General features: G+C 44.9%; 1 protein-coding gene across 13 annotated transcripts in view; it reads left to right on the top strand.

The window, feature by feature from the left end:
• The first annotated feature begins 854 nt into the window (after nt 1-854).
• The window catches only part of LOC110538950 (supervillin), a 36,621-nt gene continuing 13,412 nt past the window's right edge, over nt 855-24,063 (top strand). For 2 of the 13 annotated variants that reach the window (XM_036938177.1, XM_036938173.1), the window contains exons 1-14: nt 855-974; nt 9,191-9,883; nt 10,543-10,707; nt 10,931-11,107; nt 11,708-11,733; nt 16,085-16,146; nt 17,409-17,557; nt 19,203-19,434; nt 19,940-20,487; nt 20,838-20,946; nt 23,156-23,206; nt 23,401-23,463; nt 23,650-23,724; nt 23,810-23,966. In XM_036938177.1, the coding sequence (XP_036794072.1) occupies nt 9,549-9,883; nt 10,543-10,707; nt 10,931-11,107; nt 11,708-11,733; nt 16,085-16,146; nt 17,409-17,557; nt 19,203-19,434; nt 19,940-20,487; nt 20,838-20,946; nt 23,156-23,206; nt 23,401-23,463; nt 23,650-23,724; nt 23,810-23,966 (2,149 nt within the window). In that variant the 5' untranslated portion in view covers nt 855-974; nt 9,191-9,548. Of the gene's footprint in view, nt 975-8,719; nt 8,900-9,190; nt 9,884-10,542; nt 10,708-10,930; nt 11,108-11,707; nt 11,734-16,084; nt 16,147-17,408; nt 17,558-19,202; nt 19,435-19,939; nt 20,488-20,837; nt 20,947-23,155; nt 23,207-23,400; nt 23,464-23,649; nt 23,725-23,809; nt 23,967-24,063 lie in introns of those variants that run through there. The other 11 variants (XM_036938178.1, XM_036938179.1, XM_036938175.1 and 8 more) reach the window with 11 other exon arrangements.

The following is a 24,063-nucleotide window of genomic DNA, read 5'->3' as shown; positions in this document are numbered from 1 at the left end:
TATATTCTGGGCCTTGTACTCTGTTAATTTAAAGGCAGAGTCAACGATATGACGTGGATGCACAAAGTAAACAGCATAGTGGGTCAATTTCCGCAACAACGAAGAGCATTGGAGCACAATGCTAAACTTCACTGTTTTGGTCCCGTGGCTTCCACGTTGTAAGCGTGTGATGCGAACCTTTGCGCAAGCGCAGTTACAGTTTTTATTTAACTAGGTAAGTCAGTGAAGAACAAATTCTTATTTTCAATGACGGCCTGTTCAGGGGCAGAACGACAGATTTGTACCTTGTCAGCTCGGGGATTTGCAACCTTTCGGTTACTAGTCCAACGCTCTAACCACTAGGCTACCCTGCCGCCCTAGTTAGACTGTTTGAAAGCGAAGTCTTGCATCTCACTCATTGCAATATTTTCGTTACTGCTTGTGCAACGACATTTCGCTACCGTTAAGTGAAATGGCAAAGTGCTTGTTTGGGCACTGGAGTCAGTGTTTTATACTGAGAGGTGGTAGGGTACTTATCAAATGAGTTTGCCTTACAGTATTTTGTGTTAGCTTTCAAACAGGTGATTTTTATTCCTGAGTCATATTTGGATAAATACAAGTGTGTTTAGGTTTCAAGTTATCTTTATTTAAGCGTATCTTGATCCATGAAATGGCCAGACTTGACATTGTAGATGTAGCCTATGCTGTTGCAAAGAAAATGAACACATCCAATCATATCTTAAACGATAGAGAAGACCATGCTCTATTGACAGTGTGCTGACATTGTACTGGTTCTGTCAGTTGCTGTCTATAGCTCTCCCAGCCTTGTCCCCTGCATGTGGCAGCGCCCGGGCAAGGGGAGGGGGTTATATTTTTAACCGGGACAGTCTGCGCTCGCCGTAAATGGGCTTTCACGCTCTGTTGCTGCGGCGCACAAATGCCCAGTCCCTGCTGTTGTTAGTGACCATAGCCGGTCCCCTACGATTCGAGTACATGTAAGTACCCTAGCAAAATTCCTTTATGTAGGCTTCTAAAACAAAACATGTTGAAAGCCAACTTACAATGGGAATTGTTTAGCTTTTCGTTCATTGTAAATGACACCGCGAGTTTTAGTGCGCTTTGGCACAACTAGATTACAACAGTTGATTTGACTCAAATAAACTGACACATTCAAGGACATAGTTCATTTAAATTATTTGCATTTAAAGACTAATTTGATCTATTAATCGTATAGCTAGCTACACAGTTAGAAAAACCTCTTCAGTGCGCACGAGTGGCAAGGAAAATAGACCCTCGAATTGTGTCCATTACGCGTCAGTTACTGACAAGTAATTGTGTCCCGATTGGAAGGTCTTCCCCCAGGTTTTTTTTTCCGTTGGCATTTGGTATCAAATAGTGATTATACTCTGTTAACAGATCTGTAATATCAAACTGCGGAGAGACTTGGTCGGCCTAATGTCATTATCTTACCAAACATTTGACTTGAGACTTGTTTGCATAGGAAAATTGCTCTCATTCGTGCCATGACTCTTGTCTTGTTTTGTCAGCGGTTTTTTTTGTTCTTCGTTTGCGTTCTTACATACTATACTGTGAGATCCTATTTTGGATCAATATTTGGTGGTAATGACGTTTGTTGCCATGGTGTTTTCTTAAATTGGTGAGCTACTGACTGTGTTGTGGCTGATGTAGAGGGTGGAAGTTAGAGTGGACTGGCATGTCATCTAGGACTGAACTATATGTACAGAAAGGAACAGTGATGTCATCACTGATACTCACATTGTAATTCATGTGATTTAGGCTAGATCTTTTGGATGCCATCTGGCATTGTTGGAGCAAAATTTTCCCAATTGTTCACACTTGGATGTCACACAGTAGACAACTATTAATGTGTCATTCCAGGGGCTGAGGGGTGGGTTACAGTATGAAGGGTGGAGGAGGAGGAGAGCTACAGCTGCTCTAGAGGCATTATGTTCCGTAGTGTAGACAAGTCCTAGAAGCTGCAGTTGTTATCATTTCTAAACTCAATTAGTGTCTTTGTATAGGCTCTGCAGAAGTCTGCCCCAGTGATAGAAGCATTCTGAGCTATTTAAACCCAGAGCATTTTATTTTAAATACAAGGCTCTGGTTAAATCTATCCCCAATTTACCTGCATCACATGTCCATTGGGTCCAGTGATTATCCAGAACATGGGTACAGAGAGAGGTAACACCCCTTATGCCTTCCGCATGCTAACCGAACGAGTGTGCTCGCATACTCCCTTAGACATTCACTTGAAAAGCTAGAAAAAAGTGGCAATAGTACTGTTTGTCCATCTTGTGACGCCATAGCCAGTATACACTTCCTCAAAATAGAAGTAATCTAAGATAACTCAAGAAATCTGTCATTAATTTTGACATTTTCTGCCGAGGAGATCTTTTTACATCCAACTAAGATGTTTGGTGCAGTATTTCTCAAGTGAAAAAAAATGTTGCATGAAAACGATTAGTCTCTCATTGAATGACAACAAACACTTCATTAAAGAATCCATACTGTTCACCAATCACCGTAGAAGGGGCGTAGACTTCGCCTTTAGAATGGGAAGAGTGGATGGGAAGCCACCGCTCATTTGCCCTTAAATTACTCTGCTGCCCAGTGGGGGGCTACAGATCTAATCCTGTGTAATTCCTCTCTTTAATCTGGCCTTCGCAGTCTGTTCCATTCCTGAACCCGATGACATCATCTGATGTAACTCCTTTAACTTCAATGGGGGAAGATGTGAGTTCAGAGACCCCATGTTTGGGAAAAATCCATTGCATTTGTACTGAAAGTTCCAAGGTTTTGTAAGGGTCCTCGTCCTCCTCTTCTGAGGAGGAGTAGCAAGAAGGATCGGAGGACCAATGCGCAGCGTGGGAAGTGTCCATAATGTTTTTTAATAAAGACTATAGAACACTGGAACAAAACAACAAACGATGACGTGAATATACAAAACCGAAAACAGTACCGTGTGGACCAAACACCCACAACCCAAAAGTGAAACCCAGGCTACTTAAGTATGATTCTCAATTAGGGACAACAATTGACAGCTGCCTCTGATTGAGAACCATACTAGGCCAAACTCAAAAACCAACATAGAAAAACAAACACAGACTGCCCACCCAACTCACGCCCTGACCATACTAAAACAAAGATATAATAACAGAACTAAGGTCAGAACGTGACAGGTTTAGTATGGACATTATCTATGAATAATCCTTTAATAATTATAGATTACTGTGTGGGCATTTTGAGTTCTGTTAAACAAAAAAACATATATGCTAATAGGATAAGGGGCAGTGGGGATTTTAGCATGTAAATCTTGGTGGGGCAAAAACTTTAAAATGTGTGATGCATGCCAGCAAAGCCAATACACAACACTAAACAATACTATAATGGTGACAAACGGTACCCACAAACTGTTAGGGCCTACATAGAGCTGTCCCAACACCTTAGCACTGATACACCTGGCTATCAGCTGAGCCTTGTCTGGCAGCGAGACAGTTCATTCAGCTTCATTTACTGCCTTTAAAAAATATATATAAAAAAATAGACATAGCTGATATGGCTAAATTGCTTGAAAGAATATAGTTTCTACTGACAATTGAGATGTACAAACTATGGCATAAGGGGACAACAAACGGATAAGAGGCAATCTGTAATTTCGATTAAGACATTAATGAGCGAGCTAGAACGGACGTAGTGTTCTATATGAACTATATGTTCAGCACTTTTGAAATGCAGCATGGCCAATATTGAATGCAGCATGGCCAATGTTGAATGTTTATAATTTTAAACTAGGAAAAAATATATTTAATCTTAGACCTGGGTCCACACGGCAGGGTAGCCTAGTGGTTAGAGCGTTGGGCTAGTAACTCAAAGGTTGCAAGTTTGAATGCCTGAGCTGACAAAGTACAAATCTGTCGTTCTGCCCCTGAACAAGGCAGTTAACCCACTGTTCCTAGGCTGTCATTGAAAATAAGAATTTGTTCTTAACTGACTTGCCTAGTTAAATACATTTTTTACACATGACAAGGATTAAAACGGATTTGCCAGTAGATTGTTGACTTGATTCATGATGATGACTGCTAGCTAAGATTTTATCTGTAGCCAATAACCTTGAGCTTTCTTCAATGGGCACTTCTAATCTAACTCTATGGCAGCACCCAAGGGGCTTGAATTTTTGAGGTCTACCCTTAGACTTGGCTGTGACGTAGTGTCCCCATGAGTGACAAAACACTGAGCCAATCCCAACACAATACTCCTTATTTTTCTGCTGGCTTGCCCCACCACCACAGAAAGCACTGAGCTAGGCTGAAACACCTGCATTTTGGAGCTGCCTTACTCAAGAAAACAAAAAAGACACCATGTTTGTATGCAGCTTTATTAACTCAATGATATATATATATATATTTTAGATTGTTTTCAAACTGATATGTGACAAAATAACATGCAAAACAGGCAAGCCTTCCTTTTTATTTTTGGGGCTCTGCCCCGAATGACGGGTCGCCACTGGTAAGGGGATACCTAGCCAGTTGCACAACTGAATGCATTCAACCGAAATGTGTCTTCGCAATTTCACCCAACCCTTCTGAATCAGAGAGGTAATATGTCCTGCATCACAGAAGGTTGGTGGCAACCTAAATGGGGAGGACGGGCTTGTTGTAATGGCTGGAGCTGTACAGGTGGAATGGTATCAAACACATGGCTTCTACGTGTTTGATGCCATTCCATTTGCTCCTTTCTAGCCATTATTATGTGCCGTCCTCCATTCAGGAGCTGCCACTGTCCTGCACTGCATGACCAAAAGTATGTGGACATCTGCTCATCGATCATCTCATTCCAAAATCATGGGTATTAATATGGAGTTGTCCCCCCTTTGCTGCTATAATAGCCTTGACTCTTCTGGGAAGCCTTTCCACTAAATGTTGAAAGATTGCTGCAGGAACTTGCTTCCATTCAGCCACAAGAGCATTAGGGAAGTCGGGCACTGATGTTGGGCGATTAGGCCTGGCTCGCAGTCGGCGTTCAATTCATCCCAAAGATGTTCGATGGGGTTGAGGTCAGGGCTCTGTGCAGGCCAGTCAAGTTCTTCCGCACTGATCTCGACAAACCATTTCTGTATGGACCCCGCTTTGTGCAAGGGGCATTGTCATGCTGAAACAGAAAAGGGCCTTCCCCAAACTGTACCCGCAAAACACCAGTCTCAATGCCAACAGTGAAGAGGCGACTCCGGGATGCTGGCCTTCTAGGCAGAGTTGCAAAGAAAAAGCCATATTTCAGACTGGCCAATAAAAATAAAAGATTAAGATGGGCAAAAGAACACAGACACTGGACAGAGGAACTCTGCCTAGAAGGCCAGCATGTTCTGTGAAGGGAGTAGTACACAGCGTTGTATGAGATCTTCAGTTTCTTGGCAATTTATTTCATGGAATAGCCTTCATTTCTCAGAACAAGAATAGACTGACGAGTTTCAGAAGAAAGGTCTTTGTTTCTGGCCATTTTGAGCCTGTAATCGAACCCACAAATGCTGATGCTCCAGATACTCGACTAGTCTCAAGAAGGCCAGTTGTATTGCTTCTTTAATCAGAACAACATAATTGCAAAAGGGTTTTCTAATGATTTAATTAGCCTGTACACCTATGTAGATATTCCACAAAAAAATCTGCAGTTTCCAGCTACGATAGTCATTTACAACATTAACAATGTCTACACTGCATTTCTGATCAATTTGATGTTATTTTAATGGACAAACATTTTTGCTTTTCTTTAAAAAACAAGGACATTTCTAAGTGACCCAAAACTTTTGAACGGTAGTGTACTTTTGCATATATAGTGTAGATTAAAACTGTTCGTTCAATGCCCTGTGTGTCCTCAGGGTCAGCGTGGGACTGGGGTGAAAGAGGGACATAAAAGATGGTGTCCGTGACTACTTCACCTCAGCTCTGTTTACAATGACATGCGGGGAGATATGATACTCACCTTCCGTTTTACCTCATTAAAACCTCTCTCTGAACTTACTTTTGCAAGTTGATTCAACTTTATCTTGGCAAATAGTGAAAATAGTATCATTGCTCTGTGTATTCCTAGCGAGTACTAACTAGTCTGTTCTTCCGGGTGCTTTAGAACAAGCTTGTTTATTAGTGTTACTGGATTAGGGACTGATGATCCATGCTGAGCTCCAATGGCAACCAATCTCTCTCACCCAATCCAGCCCTGCCTAGCCCGTGACATGACCTCTGCACCAGTCTGCCAAAAAGATGGACACTCTGTCTCTGTCTTCATTGTCTTACTCTCACTCAATTACATGGTATTGAGACGTTTCTCATCTTGCCCTCTGTTACTCTTGGGAAGGTAGGGCTCTACCAACCAAGCTGTCTCTATTCTTGTGGTTGTGTTGAACTTGACCTCACATACACAAACATACACACGTGAGCACACACACATACAGAGACTTAGCACACAAACACAGCTGCCCTTCTGATCTTGATGTCCCGTAGGGAAAGCTCAGCTTTCGGTGCATGGCCTTTTGCTGTCGTCTGCGACACGTCAGATTTGGAGATCCACCTGGCTCTATGTTAGTCGCTTGCTCACACTGTCTGAGAGCTGTAGTCAAAGTCAGGGGTGTATCCAAATCAATTTAAGTCAATCATGTCTTCCCTATATAAGCTTGCAATCTGGAAGACACTCTGTCTCACACCATTCCCAATACTCCCAGAGCAAGCGATGTATCTATAGTGTAACTGATGTCTGTGTTTATCTGTATATGGTGAAACCATGACTGTTACAGACCACTACAGAGTACACAGTGCCCTTTAGGCCTGCAGTAGTTCTACTATTCTAAGTCCTATGAGTCCCATAGCTCTCTCTGCTCATTGTTCCATAGGCCCCATTGTGTGTCAGCTGTGGTGGGAAAGGGGCAGGAATGCTGACGCTAACATTTAGCCATTTCAGAACACCACTCACACACCAATTTTTGGCGGCCTAGCAAATGGCTCGAGCCCCTACTGATTGAGAATACAAATGTGGTGATGTCATTATTTATATACAGTTGAAGTCGGAAGTTTACATCCACCTTAGCCAAATACATTTAAACTCAGTTTTTTCTTACAATTCCTGACATTTAATCCTATAAAAATTCCCTGTCTTAGGTCACTTAGGATCACCACATTATTTTAAGAATGTGAGATGTCCAAATAATAGTAGAGAGAATTATTTATTTCAGCTTTTATTTCTTTCATCACATTCCAAGTGGGTCAGAAGTTTACATACACTCAATTAGTATTTGGTAGCATTGCCTTTAATTCAATTGTTTAACTTGGGTCAAATGTTTCGGGTAGCCTTTCACAAGCGTCCCACAATAAGTTGGGTGAATTTTGGCCCATTCCTCCTGACAGAGCTGGTGTAACTGAGTCAGGTTCGTAGGCCTCCTCGCTTGCACGCGCTTTTTCAGTTCTGCCCACAAATTGTCTATAGAATTGAGGTCAGGGCTTTGTGATGGCCACTCCAATTCCTTGACTTTGTTGTCCTTAAGCCATTTTGCCACAACTTTGGAAGTATGCTTGGGTCATTGTCCATTTGGAAGACCCATTTGTGACCAAGCTTTAACTTCCTGACTGATGTCTTGAGATGTTGCTTCAATATATCCACATAATTTTCCTACCTCATGATGCCATCTATTTTGTGAAGTGCACAAGTCCCTCCTGCAGCAAAGCACCCCCACAACATGATTCTGCCACCCCATGCTTCACGGTTGGGATGGTGTTCTTCGGCTTGCAAGCCTCCCCCTTTTTCCTCCAAACATAACGATGGTCATTATGGCCAAACAGTTCTATTTTTGTTCCATCAGACCAGAGGACATTTCTCCAAAAAGTACGATCTTTGTCTTCATGTGCAGGTAAACCGTAGTCTGGATTTTTAATGGCGGTTTTGGTGCAGTGGCTTCTTCCTTGCTGAGCGGCCTTTCAGGTTATGTCAATATCGGACTCGTTTTACTGTGGATATAGATACTTTTGTACCTGTTTCCTCCAGCATCTTCACAAGGTCCTTTGCTGTTTTTCTGGGATTGATTTGGGTAGATTACTCATGTCATGCTCAAAGTAGATGTCCTATCCGACTTGCCATAACTATAGTTTGTTAACAAGTCATTTTATGGAGTTGTTGTAAAACAAGTTTTAATGACTCCAACCTAAGTGTATGTAAACTTCCGACTTCAACTGTATGTTTAGTGGTTCAGATCCTTGTTTGTGTTCAAACAGCCAGGCAACCTAGTAACCAGGATGGAGGTTTTGCATGTATTTGCTTGTTGAGAGAGACATTAGACTGTCAGATGAGTGATCATGGACATTCCTGCTCAGGGACATTTCGAGGGACATACATTCCCAATGACATGTTTAGTACCATGTTATTGGTAGAGGATCAGAATGAATGCTGTAGCCTACCTGAACCATGATTGGGTTTAAACAACCAGCAAACTATACCTCTTTGAAATATTATTTACTTTGTAAATGCAATATTTAGTTTTGTTGATGAACTTAGTGCTTGCCGGACAGCGACTCCAACTTTTTCAGCTCGCTAACATAGGAAGGCACTAACTAACGTTGAAAGCAGGAGGGACTGATCTTGTCCAACCTGCAGACAGTCAGCCATGTACTGTAGGACTGAAGTGGAGCTGACTGGCTGGCTGGCTGGCAGTGTAGGGTTTCAGTGCAAGGGGAGATTTCTGCTTTGCAGAGCAGCCTCCAACAGGTCAACTTACAGGGCTTCAGCAGGAAAGAGGAGAGAAGGGAGACGGGCGTGGGAAGGAAAAGAGGGGGCAACGATAATGTAGCTGGTTGCCTACGGATGGCATGCTGTGATAAAATGAGATGAAGCAAGACGCTGACTTTATAAGGGACATTTCAACTAGGTATGGTTTGTTTTGGTCCAATGCGATGTGGAATTGAGAGAGACCTGTGTAAATTCTGGCGACTGTAAATTCTTTAGCTTTTTTTTGTTTGTTGTCGTCATAGCGACATGTTATTTGATTTAATAGTGCACTTGTAGGCTGGTGCTCTGTTTATGTCGCGGTGGTTGACTTAACGAAGAACACGCACGGTGAATGAGTTATTCAGCTGGTAGGGAATGAATGTGTGGCTAACTGATTGAGAAAGTGGGATGGCGCAGTTAGCTGATGTTTCTATTGCTCCCTCTGTCTCAGTAGAGCGATGAGCTCAAAGGAAGGATTCGTCTGTCTGACAGCCTGCTGACTGGAAGAAGACGTTCCCAATGCCAACGACGGAGGTGCTGATTGGTTCCACATGCCAACTTTGGACTTTTTGATTGGTGAAGCACATTAGGATATCTGACTGGTGTCTGCTGTTGTTTGGAGCACACACTAACTTACTGGAGGAGGAATTGATTTTTGAACATCCATTTATCCTTTGGTGTCTGATAGCTGAGAAGTGACGTAAGGAGGGAGTCTCTTGAGGTTTGAGTCATCAATGCCCAGGTCATTGTTAAAGGAGACCTACTGAGACCTTCTGACTAACGGACAGACAGGGAGTGGAACAGGCAGCATGGACACTATCGAGAACCCCGACTTGGAGCCCAGATCGGAGCGGATCGCCCGCTACAAGGCCGAGAGGAGGCGGGAGCTGCAAGAACGCTATGGCAACATGGAGGAGCTCCCATCCAAGTGGGTGAGGAGGGATGGGGCTCTCATGAACTCAGACAGTGCACCTCCCTCCACAGACAGGACCCTCTCTGGGGGGTTGAACGGCAGAGCGGGGGGGCCGGAGGGTGGCCAGAGGGGCCTCCACTTGGAGAGCAACACCCCTCTGGAGTCAGAACCTCGGAGATTCTCCAACGGCTTTGAGGCAGACACCGGTGCAGACCCAACATACCTCCAAAGGTGAGTCCCTTCCATGTGTAGCCATTAGCCAATCAGTAGTGACGATCCGTCTCAACCGCATCGGGAAGACAAGTAAACAAAGAGTGATGCAGCAGACAGGTGGCAGACACTGACAATTTTCTTTTTTTCTGTCTGTGATGTCACCCCACATGTTGACTCAGACCACTGAAGCTAGTTATGGTGAACGTATGCAGGTAATGCCGGCTGGCCAGTGAATTGCTGTGTTATACAGTATCAGGCCATGTTTCTTTTCCCTGTTCCCTGACAACAGATTGATGAATAGAAACAACCATATTATGTGTAACCACCTCTTAAAACAATCCCCTTCCAGTCGCCAAGCTCCTTTTCCAGTGAAAACTCTATCCTGCGACCTTTCAGCCTCGTAAAACAGTTGTCAGAGTTCACCTGTGCTCTATGGCCTTTGTTGCTAATTCATATGGAGCGAGCTAAACCCGACTCCCAGCGTCATGCAGTACTAGTACAGCAGAGATCCCGTTGATTCCTCCATGTGTGTTTTACACCCTCCTGACCTGGGCTCCCTTTCCTGTAAGAGGTACAATACTTTGTCAGGGGTGCTCGTTAGGAATGGGTGTAGTTGTGGTAGTTTGCCACTTTCCGTACGCCACCTCTCTCCCACCTCCCTCTTCCCCCGCCTCCAGGAAGTGTTCTTCTGACTCTGCCGGCGTGTTGAGTGGGGTGGAGCCCCTAGCTCCCCCAGGCACCCCTGGACCCGACGCGGCCCAGCTGCAAACGCGGGTGTCGGTGGGCCAGTTGAGGTGTGCCCTGCTGCAGCAGACTGGGACTGGAACACAGCCTGAGAAAGTGTAGGGTCTCCTGCATGAAACGACCTATGTGTGTGTGTGTGTGTGTGTTGTTATTCTGAATATGGGTGGGTGTCAGTCTTCTATTTCTTTCTGTTTGCATGCGTCTGCGGTGTGTGTGTGTCAGTGGGAGTTGTCCCACTGCTTCCAGTTGGAGATTTTTTTTCTCATCTCTCTCTCCCCTTCTCTCCCGATGCTCACCCTGTTCCTCTGTGGGTGGGGATAGTAGTCCTGACAGTGGCCGTGCGGCCTCTTCCCTTGACCTGGCTGTAAAGCCGGGCTCGGAGGGGGGGCGGCGGCGCACCCGTCGCTATGTCCCTGGGGTGTCAGGCGGGGGCAGCAAAACCAACGAGCGCTTCAGGACACAGCCGATCACAGCCTGTGAGGTGCAGGAGAGTGGCGGGTAGGGACTGTGTGCTGAGGCCAGCCATATCAACCATGTCGTATCAGAGCATGCAGGTCAAGCCTGGGGCTCTGCCCTAGTTTGGTTACTCTTCAGGTGGAGAGGTTTGCAGTGTTTTGTGCCATTGCCGTGGTTCTTTTCTTTGCTGATTGTTTTGATAGTTTGTGATAATGGTTTGCGTGCATGTAAATGCTTCCCAGATATTTGCTGTCCTCTCATATCGGAGCATCGCTTTTGGTGGTCCTCGTGGTTATTTATTGAAATAGTTTGGCCTTGGTACACTGGCAAGAGGCATGATTTGCATGTATGTTTGCATCTGTTCATGGCGCTTAATAGCAACCATGACATGAACAGTGTTGCTTTGTTGAGCATGCAGATATGACCCTGTGTGTGAGATACAGTAACCCGCACAGACATCAGAGAGAGAGTGAAAAGAGAGAATTACACCAGGCAGGAATGAGCATGGTCAAACTCCTCTCATCTTTTGTCTTGTGTGCATGTTTCTGCCAATGACCTCGTGTTGATTCTCCCTCTCTCTCTCTCTCTCTCTCTCTCTCTCTCTCTCTCTCTCTCTCTCCCCCCCCCCCCCCCCCCCCACAGGCTGCTGGAAGAGGAGAACGCTAAAGGTACCGAACCCCGCCCACCTGGCTCTCGCATGGCCTGTTTTATTTTGCCACACAAAAACGGTTGATCCATTGCCTATTGTACAGCCTCTGTACTGCCTCTGTGTTAACTGAGTGGGGCAGAGGGACAGAGAGAGAGAGAGGCACACAGAGAGAGACACGGCGAGAGAGCGAAACAGAGAGGGACAGAGAGAGGGGGGGTCACAGGCATAGTGCTGTGTGGCTTGCCAGTGTTAATGTTTAACACTGACAAAGAAGAGCATGTGCTCTCTCTCGCTCTCCTTCTCTCTCTCTCTCTCTCTCTCTCTCTCTCTCTCTCTCCCCCCTCTCTCTCTCTACTCTCTCTATATCACAGAAATGCCGACATAGGCGATAGGAGGTGGCAAAGCTCTCTGATCAGCACTTGTCTCTACAAGTAGCGTGTGATAAAATGGCTCAGCCAGCTACTGTAATAGGCGTTTGTCATCACACAGTAGCTGAAAGAGAGAGACAGACAGACAGAGACAGAGAGAGAGAAAGAAAAGGGGGGAGGACAACATCGGGTCAGAAGGAATAACTGTTTTTTTCAATTTTCACTCATAAACAACCGTTAATATTAACACCCAAACCTACAGTGGGGAAAAAAAATATTTAGTCAGCCACCAATTGTGCAAGTTCTCCAACTTAAAAAGATGAGAGAGGCCTGTAATTTGTAGATTTTGCTTTATGTTTTGGATCATTGTCTTGTTGGAAGACAAATCTCCGTCCCAGTCTCAGGTCTTTTGCAGACTCCATCAGGTTTTCTTCCAGAATGGTCCTGTATTTGGCTCCATCCATCTTCCCATCAATTTTAACCATCTTCCCTGTCCCTGCTGAAGAAAAGCAGGCCCAAACCATGATGCTGCCACCACCATGTTTGACAGTGGGGATGGTGTGTTCAGCTGTGTTGCTTTTACGCCAAACATAACGTTTTGCATTGTTGCCAAAAAGTTCGATTTTGGTTTCATCTGACTAGAGCACCTTCTTCCACATGTTTGGTGTGTCTCCCAGGTGGCTTGTGGCAAACTTTAAACAACACTTTTTATGGATATCTTTAAGAAATGGCTTTCTTCTTGCCACTCTTCCATAAAGGCCAGATTTGTGCAATATACGACTTGTTGTCCTATGGACAGAGTCTCCCACCTCAGCTGTAGATCTCTGCAGTTCATCCAGAGTGATCATGGGCCTCTTGGCTGCATCTCTGATCAGTCCTCTCCTTGTATGAGCTGAAAGTTTAGAGGGACGGCCAGGTCTTGGTAGATTTGCAGTGGTCTGATACTCCTTCCATTTCAATATTATCGCTTGCACAGTGCTCCTTGGGATGTTTAAAGCTTGGGAAATCTTTTTGTATCCAAATCCGGCTTTAAACTTCTTCACAACAGTATCTCAGACCTGCCTGGTGTGTTCCTTGTTCTTCATGATGCTCTCTGCGCTTTTAACGGACCTCTGAGACTATCACAGTGCAGGTGCATTTATACGGAGACTTGATTACACACAGGTGGATTGTATTTATCATCATTAGTCATTTAGGTCAACATTGGATCATTCAGAGATCCTCACTGAACTTCTGGAGAGAGTTTGCTGCACTGAAAGTAAAGGGGCTGAATAATTTTGCACGCCCAATTTTTCAGTTTTTGATTTGTTAAAAAAGTTTGAAATATCCAATAAATGTTGTTCCACTTCATGATTGTGTCCCACTAGTTGTTGATTCTTCACAAAAAAATACAGTTTTATATCTTTATGTTTGAAGCCTGAAATGTGGCAAAAGGTCGCAAAGTTCAAGGTGGCCGAATACTTTCGCAAGGCACTGTATTTGGTCGATAACAAAAGTTCATCTCAATACTTTGTTATATACCCTTTGTTGGCAATGACAGAGGTCAAATGTTTTCTGTAAGTCTTCACAAGGTTTTCACACACTGTTGCTGGTATTTTGGCCCATTCCTCCATGCAGATCTCTAGAGCAGTGATGTTTTGGGGCTGTTGCTGGGCAACACGGACTTTCAACTCCCTCCAAAGATTTTCAATGGGGTTGAGATCTGGAGACTGGCTAGGCCGCTCCAGGACCTTGAAATGCTTCTTACGAAGCCACTCCTTCGTTGCCCGGGCGGTGTGTTTGGGATCATTGTCATGCTGAAAGACCCAGCCACGTTTCATCTTCAATGCCCTTGCTGATGGAAGGAGGTTTTCACTCAAAATCTCACGATACATGGCCCCATTCATTCTTTCCTTTACACGGATCAGTCGTCCTGGTCCCTTTGCAGAAAAACAGCCCCAAAGCATGATATTTCCACCCCCATGCTTCACAGTAGGTATGGTGTTCTTTGGATGCAACTCAGCATTCTTTGTCCTCCAAACACGACGAGTTGAGTTTTTACCAAAAAGTTATATTTTGGTTTCATCTGACCATATGACATTCTCCCAATCTTCTTCTGGATCATCCAAATGCTCTCTAGCAAACTTCAGACGGGCCTGGACATGTACTGGCCTAAGCAGGGGGACACGTCTGGCACTGCAGGTTTTGAGTCCCTGGCAGCGTAGTGTGTTACTGATGGTAGGCTTTGTTACTTTGGTCCCAGCTCTCTGCAGGTCATTCACTAAAAATCCAGAAAATCACATTGTAGGATTTTTTATGAATTTATTTGCAATTTATGGTGGAAAATAAGTATTTGGTCAATAACAAAAGGTTATCTCAATACTTTGTTATATACCCTTTGTTGGCAATGACAGAGATCAAATGTCAGAGGTCAAAGCCTCTTATGGTTCTGGGATTTTTGCTCACCATTCATATGATCATTTTGACCCCACAGGGTGAGATCTTGCCCCAGATCGAGGGAGATTATCAGTGGTCTTGTATGTCTTCCATTTCCTAATAATTGCTCCCACAGTTGATTTCTTCAAACCAAGCAGCTTACCTATTGCAGATTCAGTCTTCCCAGCCTGGTGCAGGTCTACAATTTTTGTTTCTGCTGTCTGTTGACAGCTCTTTGGTCTTGGCCATAGTGGAGTTTGGAGTGTGACTGTTTGAGGTTGTGGACAGGTGTCTTTTATACTGATAACAAGTTCAAACAGGTGCCATTAATACAGGTAACGAGTGGAGGACAGAGGAGCCTCTTAAAGAAGAAGTTACAGGTCTGTGAGAGCCAGAAATCTTGCTTGTTTGTAGGTGACCAAATACTTATTTTCCACCATAATTTGCAAATAAATTCATTAAAAATCATACAATGTGATTTTCAGAAATGTTTTTTCTCATTTTGTCTGTCATAGTTGAAGTGTACCTATGATGACAGGCCTCTTTCATCTTTTTAAGTGGGAGAACTTGCACAATTGGTGGCTGACTAAATACTTTTTTGCCCCACTGTAATATCAACTAATAGCTACTGTATAACAGTGCATTTATAACAGTAAGCCTGATGAATATAGTCTGACCTCTACTTACACTCAACCCCACTTTGTAGCTGCCTTTATAGAACATCTATAATAAACAGAACATCAAATAAATCAAGGGCTTTTATTTTTAAACACTCCACCAGACCCAGATGGGCACAGGGTGACGGTAGAATGTTGAAGTTCCTCGGTGGCGATGGATTTATGAGCCATAAAAGCATGCCTGAGCACCACACCGCCACTATAAAAAATAGTCCCCGCTTGTACGCAGTAGCTGTCCAATAAGTTCTCTCTCATGCATTCATTTGACTGTCCACCTAAAATACATGATTAAATGGCCATTGAGAGCAGTGTTAGAAACAACAGAGACAGTTGACACTCACTCGATCGGTGTTGCTGTCCAACTACCCAACTGCCTGGTCAAAAGGATGAACTGTGTGGTCATTAAGTTCAGGCCAGGTGAGAGGAGAAGCAGGCAGCTAGCCGTGCCAGCTGAGAGATAGTGGTGGTGGTGCCATGTGACAGTCTAGTGAGTGCCAGGTGCAGAGCGATGGCCTCACATGAAGGGATCAGTCACAGAGATCTGTCTATCTCATTGTGTCGCAGTGGACTGGCGGCTTGACTAACAGGTAGCCTCTCTGGACTGTATCTCTCCCCAGGCTACTATGAGCAGGTTAACTGTGTTTTTCTGTATGACAGGGACTGCTATATGATCACAAGGTGTGTGGGGGTGCTGTTCCATTTTTTTGTTTGCCTATTTTTATTTAGAGGGTTCGGCTTAATGTGTTTGACAGGCTCAGGGATGCCAAAAGGATACCCCTGCTGATGACACAGACAGGCTGACAGGGATTTAGTGTGTCTTTGAGTGTGTATGCACTTACCTCTAATGTATTTACCTCTGTTTGCCTGACTTGATGTATATATTTAATGTCATGTATCCCCCCCCCCCCAGCTGATGTGAAGACAGACGACAGAGCCAAGATGAGTGTGGCGGCCAAGATGTCTCTGTTTAAAGTAAGCACGTCCATCTAGCTCAACCTTGGCTGTGAAACAGGACCCCCTCCCTGTTCCCTTGTACCATGCTGTCCGTCTCCATGCCTGATCACAAAAGGTCATCACCATGGAGACCAGGGGGTCTACACCGGGCTTATGTCTCACAACAGCACATCAACAGACACGACAGAGCCCATGTTGAGAGGAGAGAGCGAGTTGTTTATTATCTACTTCACTTGCTTTGTCAATGTTAACATATGTTTCCCATGCCAATAAAGCCCCTTGAATTGAATTGAAAGAGAGAGAGAGAGAGAGAGAGAGGCTGCTCACCTTACAGTCATGGAGCAACACATGATGAGCCAGCAGGCTGAGCTGAGCATGCAGAACTGAATACACTGAACGAATGTTGAGGAATATGAATGGCCAAACAGGTGCTGCTCTCTGATCCAGACAGGGCCTTGTATTTTAGTACTGTACTAATTAATATATTAGTACATGGTGCCTGAATAAGACCAGGTACTGTATGCAGACAGAGTGTAGTATAGGACATATAGGAAGCCAGACCACAGAGTGCATGCAGATGGACCCTTCTGTTCTTAGTTTACTCCCATTGGTTAATGTTTTATTGTTTAAGTAGCCTTTGGCAGTCTGTTTTGTTAACAAGACAGACTGCCCCCTCCCACCCAATATTTCACTTCCTGGTGGGTTTTAGTCACGTAGCATCTGTCAAAACCTAGGTGAAAAGTAGCCAGGGACTGTCAAGCCATGAACAGCCATTAACAGGTGGTTATAATTAGCCCACAGCTAGCTCCTGTCAGGCTCGCTTGTGGAGGAGGGAGGCAGGGCCAGGAGGGAGGGGGCTGAGGGGAGGGCCATGGGGGTAACGGTACACTACTAAGGGAGCTCTGGTTACACTGTGACCTGCAGGCCTGGCATTCTATCCCTCTCCTCTACCTTCTTACATAGGCCACCCACAGCACCTTACAGATCCCTGGTTTATCCACCAGCTATCGCACCCACTTCCTCTGCCTACTGCACCTCCATTCACATTCCAGGAAAGAGGGACACTTTCAATGAAAGAAATGAAAAAAAGGAGAGGACATTTTGTAATTTCTCAGTCACTATTTTATGCTCTGTTTGATCTAAATGTTGATTATACACCTGTGGCAAAGGCATTATTGTTCAAGATGTAGTATTACCTATCAAATATGAACATAAATGTTATGAATTACTATTTCTCTCGCTCTTTCTTTCTCTCGTCTCCGTCTTTCTCTCTGTTGCAGGAGCTAGAGAAGTCAGCAGCCCCTGAGGCCTCCTCCTTTCTGAAGCCTCGCTCTGGCAGCGTCGCGTATGAACGCAGAGTACGCCGTGGCAACGAGCACCGCTCACTCACTCAGCCAATCACCTGTGAGGAGATGGTGGTGGCCACCAGGTGAGCAGGGTCAAGGGTCACACCTCGATGGTCAATGTACAAGGATATATTGTATCTGTTGGTAACGAGGTGTTGGCATACTGTATGCAAAAAACATTAGCCTCTCACACATTAAAATTCCTTGCCCAGTGGGTTATGGAATCCACATGGAATGGTCATGAGATCATAACTGATTCTAATTGTGATACGGTTTATGGTATTTGGTTTATGTATAGCATTCTAGATAATGCATTTTGGTATGGTACCGCTTAGGTGTAAACTCCCCCAAAGAGGGGACTAGAGTGCGTTTGGTACCGGTTCCGACTGACATTTTCACATATGAAATGTCGAAATGGCTTCCATTCAGCAACAGCCCTAGTTCTCTTCCGCCTGTGTGACTCAGGCTGTGAAATCTTACACCACTTGAAGCTGGGATGTCCCATCTACCATTTCATTCGCTCTTCCGACTGTCCATCAACTCCTGGCTGACAAAGCACATGCCTGCAATTCTTTAGATCCTAGCGCAGCAGGAGAGCGTGGGTTTGTCGCTCTAGCACATTCAGATAACAATTTATCACCAACTTTATCAAAGTAACCTAAAATAATTCATAGATATTAAACAAAAAAACAATTTATATTTGTCATAGATGGACAGGATTAATATGAGATGAAAGGCCATTTCATAATGAGTTCAGGAAGCATAGCTAGAGCCCTGTGTGATGTTCAGAAGGGTGCAGAAGTTTTAAACGAGAGAGACCTTAAGAAAATATGCCACATTTTTTCGGACACTAAACATACAAATATTTATTTTACAGTTATAAGGAAGGTGAAATCTTATAGTTAAGTCATTTTATAATTTGATTGTACTATTTAGAAAGCATTAAAGTAATTTCAAGTCTTATTCATACAGTTTTGTTGAGTAGGAAATACATCATATAAAACATTTTGCATTTGTATCATATTTGTACTGTGTTCTTGAGCTTGTGTCCTCAAAAGTGACTACACCTCAGGAATTTAAAACAATTTTTACCAGAAAGGTGAGATTTTAATATTTCTCACAGTAAAAACATTTTTTATGGCCCTCTCATGATAAAAATGTATTTAGGGTATGTCTATTTAGGTAAAGATCTACATTTTGCCATTACATTACGTTTTTTATTGGAAACCTAGAGCTGGCAGGGTTTGTTCACTCATAATGACGTCCTGTCTGGCTAGCTACATGTAGTCTAGTGGTTAGAGCGTTGTGCCAGTAACCGGAAGATTGCTGGATCAAATCCCCGAGCTGACAAGGTAAAAATCTATCATTCTGCCCCTGAACAAGGCAGTTAACACACTGTTCCCCAGAAGGCTGTCATTGTAAATAAGAATTTGTTCTTAACTGACTTGCCTAGTTAAATAAAGGTTAAATAAAAAAAGAAAAAATGATGAGACTTTTACTGAGTAGGACAGTGAGATTCCTACCCCTAATTAGAACAGGGGGCAGTCAGAGAGGAGGCTAAAACACTGATTTACTGCCATGCATTAAAAATATCTCACATTGTGTTCCACAGTTCCTGTCAATCCACATTTGAATTAACATGGCTGTTTCTCTGTTTTAACTATTAACTCTTCATCCATGACTTCCATTCACCACCTTCTCTTACCTATCTACCCCATGTCCTTGCAGCACCCCCCAGCCAGCAGAGTCAGGCGAGGCCCAGGCTGTGCAGGCCGAGGCGGAGGCAGGGGAGGACGATGAGAACAATAAGCTGACTATGAGCGAGAAGCTGGCTCTGTTCAACAAGCTGTCCCTGCCAGGGAACCTGGGGGATGCCGCTCCCCATGCCCCCCCAGAGAGACGCAGGCAGAAGGGGGCACGCTACCGCACACAGCCCATCACCGTGGAGGAGGTCAGCCTGGTGAGTGGGAGTGGGACCAAGACATCCTCAGAGGAATGGAAGAGGGAATATTAGAGATGATTGGCAATTGCGTGTGTGTCACTCTTTAGCTGAGAAATGTGGATTGTGACACAGGTGAGTGTGTGTATGAGCGCGAGTGTGAGTGAGTGTGTGTGTGTGTGTGTATACTGGATGTTGACGTGAGCATGAGGGAGTGAGTAAGTGTATGTGTACACCAAATTGAATGTCACACTCTGTGCTTCTAACTGTTGTGAGCACCTGATTGATCAATAGTTTTATTTGATCAGTATCAAGCCAATATCGACCATAACACTGTCCAGGGGGAAACACTACACTCGCGTCCAATTCAATCACACTAAAATTAGACAGGTCCAAGTGGATGACTCAGAAATATGTAGTAACCTCTTCTTCTTATAGTTTTCATACTAATTTACACTATTGTGATGAGTAGAATCTATAATCTCCATGTCTCTGACAGTATTCACCTCGCTTTGTCTTCCCTCAGCTCCAGAAAGGCCCCATTCGACTGCCCCCGCTGCGCCTGTCCCCCACCCTGTCCGACAGGCAGCAGGAGCAGTCCATCAATCTGAGGCCCAGTGAGGTGCGTCAGGCCCAGCCTCGACCCGGGGCCGATGTGGAGCCTGCCACAGGACCTGACCCGTCCCAGCAGGGCCAGCAGCAGCGCAGGGACTCTGAGCCAGGAGAGATCAGAGGCATCCTGAGGAACAGCGCCTCTGGAGCACCAGTACGGGATCGAGACAGAGACACTATGTGGGAGGACAGACAGCAGGACCAGGACGGAGGAGGGGAGAGGGGGAACAAGGTGGAGGAGAGGAGGGCAGAAAGACATGACAATGTACCAGTGCCTTGTAGAGAGAGACCAGCCTCCTCGGCCCCCTGGAGACAGAGGAACAGGAACAGGAGGGAGACGGTGGCCGTGTGTAGCCCAGCCAGGCCCTCCTCAGAGCAGGGTCACCCCCAGGAGGAGAGGCCTTCCCTGGCTGAACAGAGAAAGCAGATGGACCCCCCTGGGAACACCTCTGGGAGAGACAGGTACACAATTAACACAGAGCCAACATACAGTCCTTTTAAATGATGTGTTTGTGTGTGAACGTTGAGGGAACGTTGTGACCCTGAGCGTGTATTGACATTTGTGTGCTGCAAGAGGGATCTCTATTGCTGAGTGTCATGGAAGGTTTGTCTTTGTGTTTTTAGGTGTGTGTGTGTGTGTGTGTGTGTGTGTGTGTGTGTGTGTGTGTGTGTGTGTGTGTGTGTGTGTGTGTGTGTGTGTGTGTGTGTGTGTGTGTGTGTGTGTGTGTGCGTGCGTGTGATTGCGAGCATGTGTGCGAGAGAGAGATTTGCATGGCTATTTTTTTAGACCTCCCCTCTGCCTCTCTGTGCAGGCTGTCAGATGCTTCCAGGGAGGAGGGAGAGGAGGAGAAGGGGGGCAGGGTGAGAAGAGACACTCCTCCCAGACAACACGTCCAGGTGACCTTGGCGGACCAGAGGAAGGTAAGACCAGCGGCCGTCTTACTGGACCTCGCTTTAGTCTAAACACACAGACACTCCTCAGTCAGAGCAGGCAGCTACTGGGAATGGTGGGCAGTGGATAGATGCTGACATCACTGTTTTGCAATGGAAATCTCACACGGACTGAGCTCATGTGTTTCGGAGCCAGTTGGTTGGCTGTTTATAGTTGATTTGGGTCTGCACTTGTGTTTAGCATCTTGAATATGTTGGCTCAGAATTACAGTGGGGCAAATCCAGTCTTAGCCTGGAAAGCAGAGCAGTGGACAGCTGTGGACATTTCATTATCAGTCAGATTTAGATATATAGATCCACAGGAGGCTCCCAGACAATCCCTAGTCCTCAGGGTCTGTGATACTATGGCTTGGCCCCTACTGTAACACACCAGCCCAGAGAAAAGGCCCTGGCTTCCACTTGTAATCTCTAATCCTCTGGGTGGAACCTGTCAGCCAGGGAAAGAGGGGAGGATGAGGGTCACCAGGGGGATCGATCACAGGGGAGATAAGAGAAGGGATGCTGTCCGCACGCCGCCCAGAAATGATATCGAAATAGGATATTTATTTAGAAAAAGGTAAAAAGGTGCCCTTCGTGCGTGGCCAGGTAGGAGGAATTAGTTAGCTGTCCTATCTGTTCTTGAAGGTTGAACAGATATGTTGTGTGGGCTGATTCAGCAAGCAGTGCTTAATTTGAGAGTTTGTTAAAGTTTTGCCATTCTACTGAAAAGAGCATCATAATATCATAGCACCTCTACACCAGCCCTATACCTTACTATGGTATGTGTTTAATATCATAGCACCTCTACACCAGCCCCATATCTTACTATGGTATGTGTTTAATATCATAGCACCTCTACACCAGCCCCATACCTTACTATGGTATGTGTTTAATATCATAGCACCTCTACACCAGCCCTATACCTTACTATGGTATGTGTTTAATATCATAGCACCTCTACACCAGCCCCATATCTTACTATGGTATGTGTTTAATATCATAGCACCTCTACACCAGCCCTATACCTTACTATGGTATGTGTTTAATATCATAGCACCTCTACACCAGCCCTATACCTTACTATGGTATGTGTTTAATATCATAGCACCTCTACACCAGCCCTATACCTTACTATGGTATGTGTTAAATATCATAGCACCTCTACACCAGCCCTATACCTTACTATGGTATGTGTTTAATATCATAGCACCTCTACACCAGCCCCATATCTTACTATGGTATGTGTTTAATATCATAGCACCTCTACACCAGCCCTATACCTTACTATGGTATGTGTTAAATATCATAGCACCTCTACACCAGCCCTATACCTTACTATGGTATGTGTTTAATATCATAGCACCTCTACACCAGCCCTATATCTTACTATGGTATGTGTTTAATATCATAGCACCTCTACACCAGCCCTATACCTTACTATGGTATGTGTTAAATATCATAGCACCTCTACACCAGCCCTATACCTTACTATGGTATGTGTTTAATATCATAGCACCTCTACACCAGCCCTATACCTTACTATGGTATGTGTTAAATATCATAGCACCTCTACACCAGCCCTATACCTTACTATGGTATGTGTTTAATATCATAGCACCTCTACACCAGCCCTATACCTTACTATGGTATGTGTTTAATATCATAGCACCTCTACACCAGCCCTATATCTTACTATGGTATGTGTTTAATATCATAGCACCTCTACACCAGCCCTATACCTTACTATGGTATGTGTTAAATATCATAGCACCTCTACACCAGCCCTATACCTTACTATGGTATGTGTTTAATATCATAGCACCTCTACACCAGCCCCATATCTTACTATGTATTCAATCACTGAGAACTACCTTGCTTTACTTAGATATGGGTGCAGTTTCTACTGGTGCTAATGCCCAGGAATGGGCTGAATGGCTCTGAATGACATGGAATGTTAACAGATAGACTGAGATGCTTGCATGAACACCCCCTTGACCCAATTAGCCCCCCTTAGCTGGACAGTGTTGACAGTTCTCTGGGGTGGGTGGGTGGGTGGGTGTGTGTGTGAGAGACCTCCATACATTTTCTCATCGCTCTTCACCCTCTCTTTCTCCTGTTTGCCATCTCCTTTCACCTGCTCGCTCCTCTCACACTCTTTTTTTTCGGCTTTGCTGACCACACCCCCTCTCTTCTCCTGTAGGAAGACAATGAGATCTCCCATGATGCACCAGTCGTCAACCCTCAGTGCTGGGTAAGCGGAGTGCAGGCTCTGTGGCACCCTATTCCCTACATAGTGCAACTCATTGCCTACAAACCTCTGTGTTTGGTTATTTCAACCAAACTTATTACCCTTGTTTGTTGACTATGCTGCTCGTCCAAGTCATATCACATCTATTCTATTCTGTTCTACCCAATCCTGGGCTTATTCCTTTATCCTCCTCCCAGGTTCCTGTCTTTTCCTCTGTCTATTCTAACAGTACACCTCAATATGTCATGTGCTACAATCAGGTGAGTGTGTGTGCAAGCACCCGTTCAGGTGTGTGAGTGTGAAGTGTGTCCATTGCACGCCATTGCCCCTCAATAGTCCATTTAAATGTACTAGTTTGAGTGCTGTGATGTGAGTTCTGTTGATACTGCAGTGAAACATGTTGACATAGTTCCCCTTCATATATCCTGTTTTCTCTCCCTCCTCAGACCAGCTCTTCCTATGAGGCCCAGGAGGTCTCCTCTCCTACCCAGGTGTGCTCTCAGCCCCAATGGAGACAGAAGGTGACATATACACACAAAAAAAACCACACACACATACTGGTAGGTGTTACTGTATGGCATCTGATCCCGCTCTCTGCCCATGCAGCAGACTAGACCAGTAGAAGCGGAGGAGCTGCCACAGGCGTCGGTGGCTGAGCGCATGAGAACCCTACAGGACAGCGAGGAGCAGTGGAAGACCAGAGGGAGAGGAGCCGCCAACGACTCAGCCCAGTACACTGTGGCCGGACGCATGGCGAAAAGAGGTGAGGTTTCCCTCTTTCTCCTTTTCTCTGTCTCTCTCTTTCTCTCTTTCTTTCTCTCGTTCTCTCTTTCTTTCCCTCACTCAGACCTGTGTGGGAT

Source organism: Oncorhynchus mykiss, chromosome 12 (genome assembly GCF_013265735.2).
Source record: "Oncorhynchus mykiss isolate Arlee chromosome 12, USDA_OmykA_1.1, whole genome shotgun sequence".
In the NCBI taxonomy this organism is placed as follows: Eukaryota; Metazoa; Chordata; class Actinopteri; order Salmoniformes; family Salmonidae; genus Oncorhynchus; species Oncorhynchus mykiss.
Note: the sequence above shows the minus strand (reverse complement) of the source record. Positions and strands in the feature narration are given on the sequence as shown.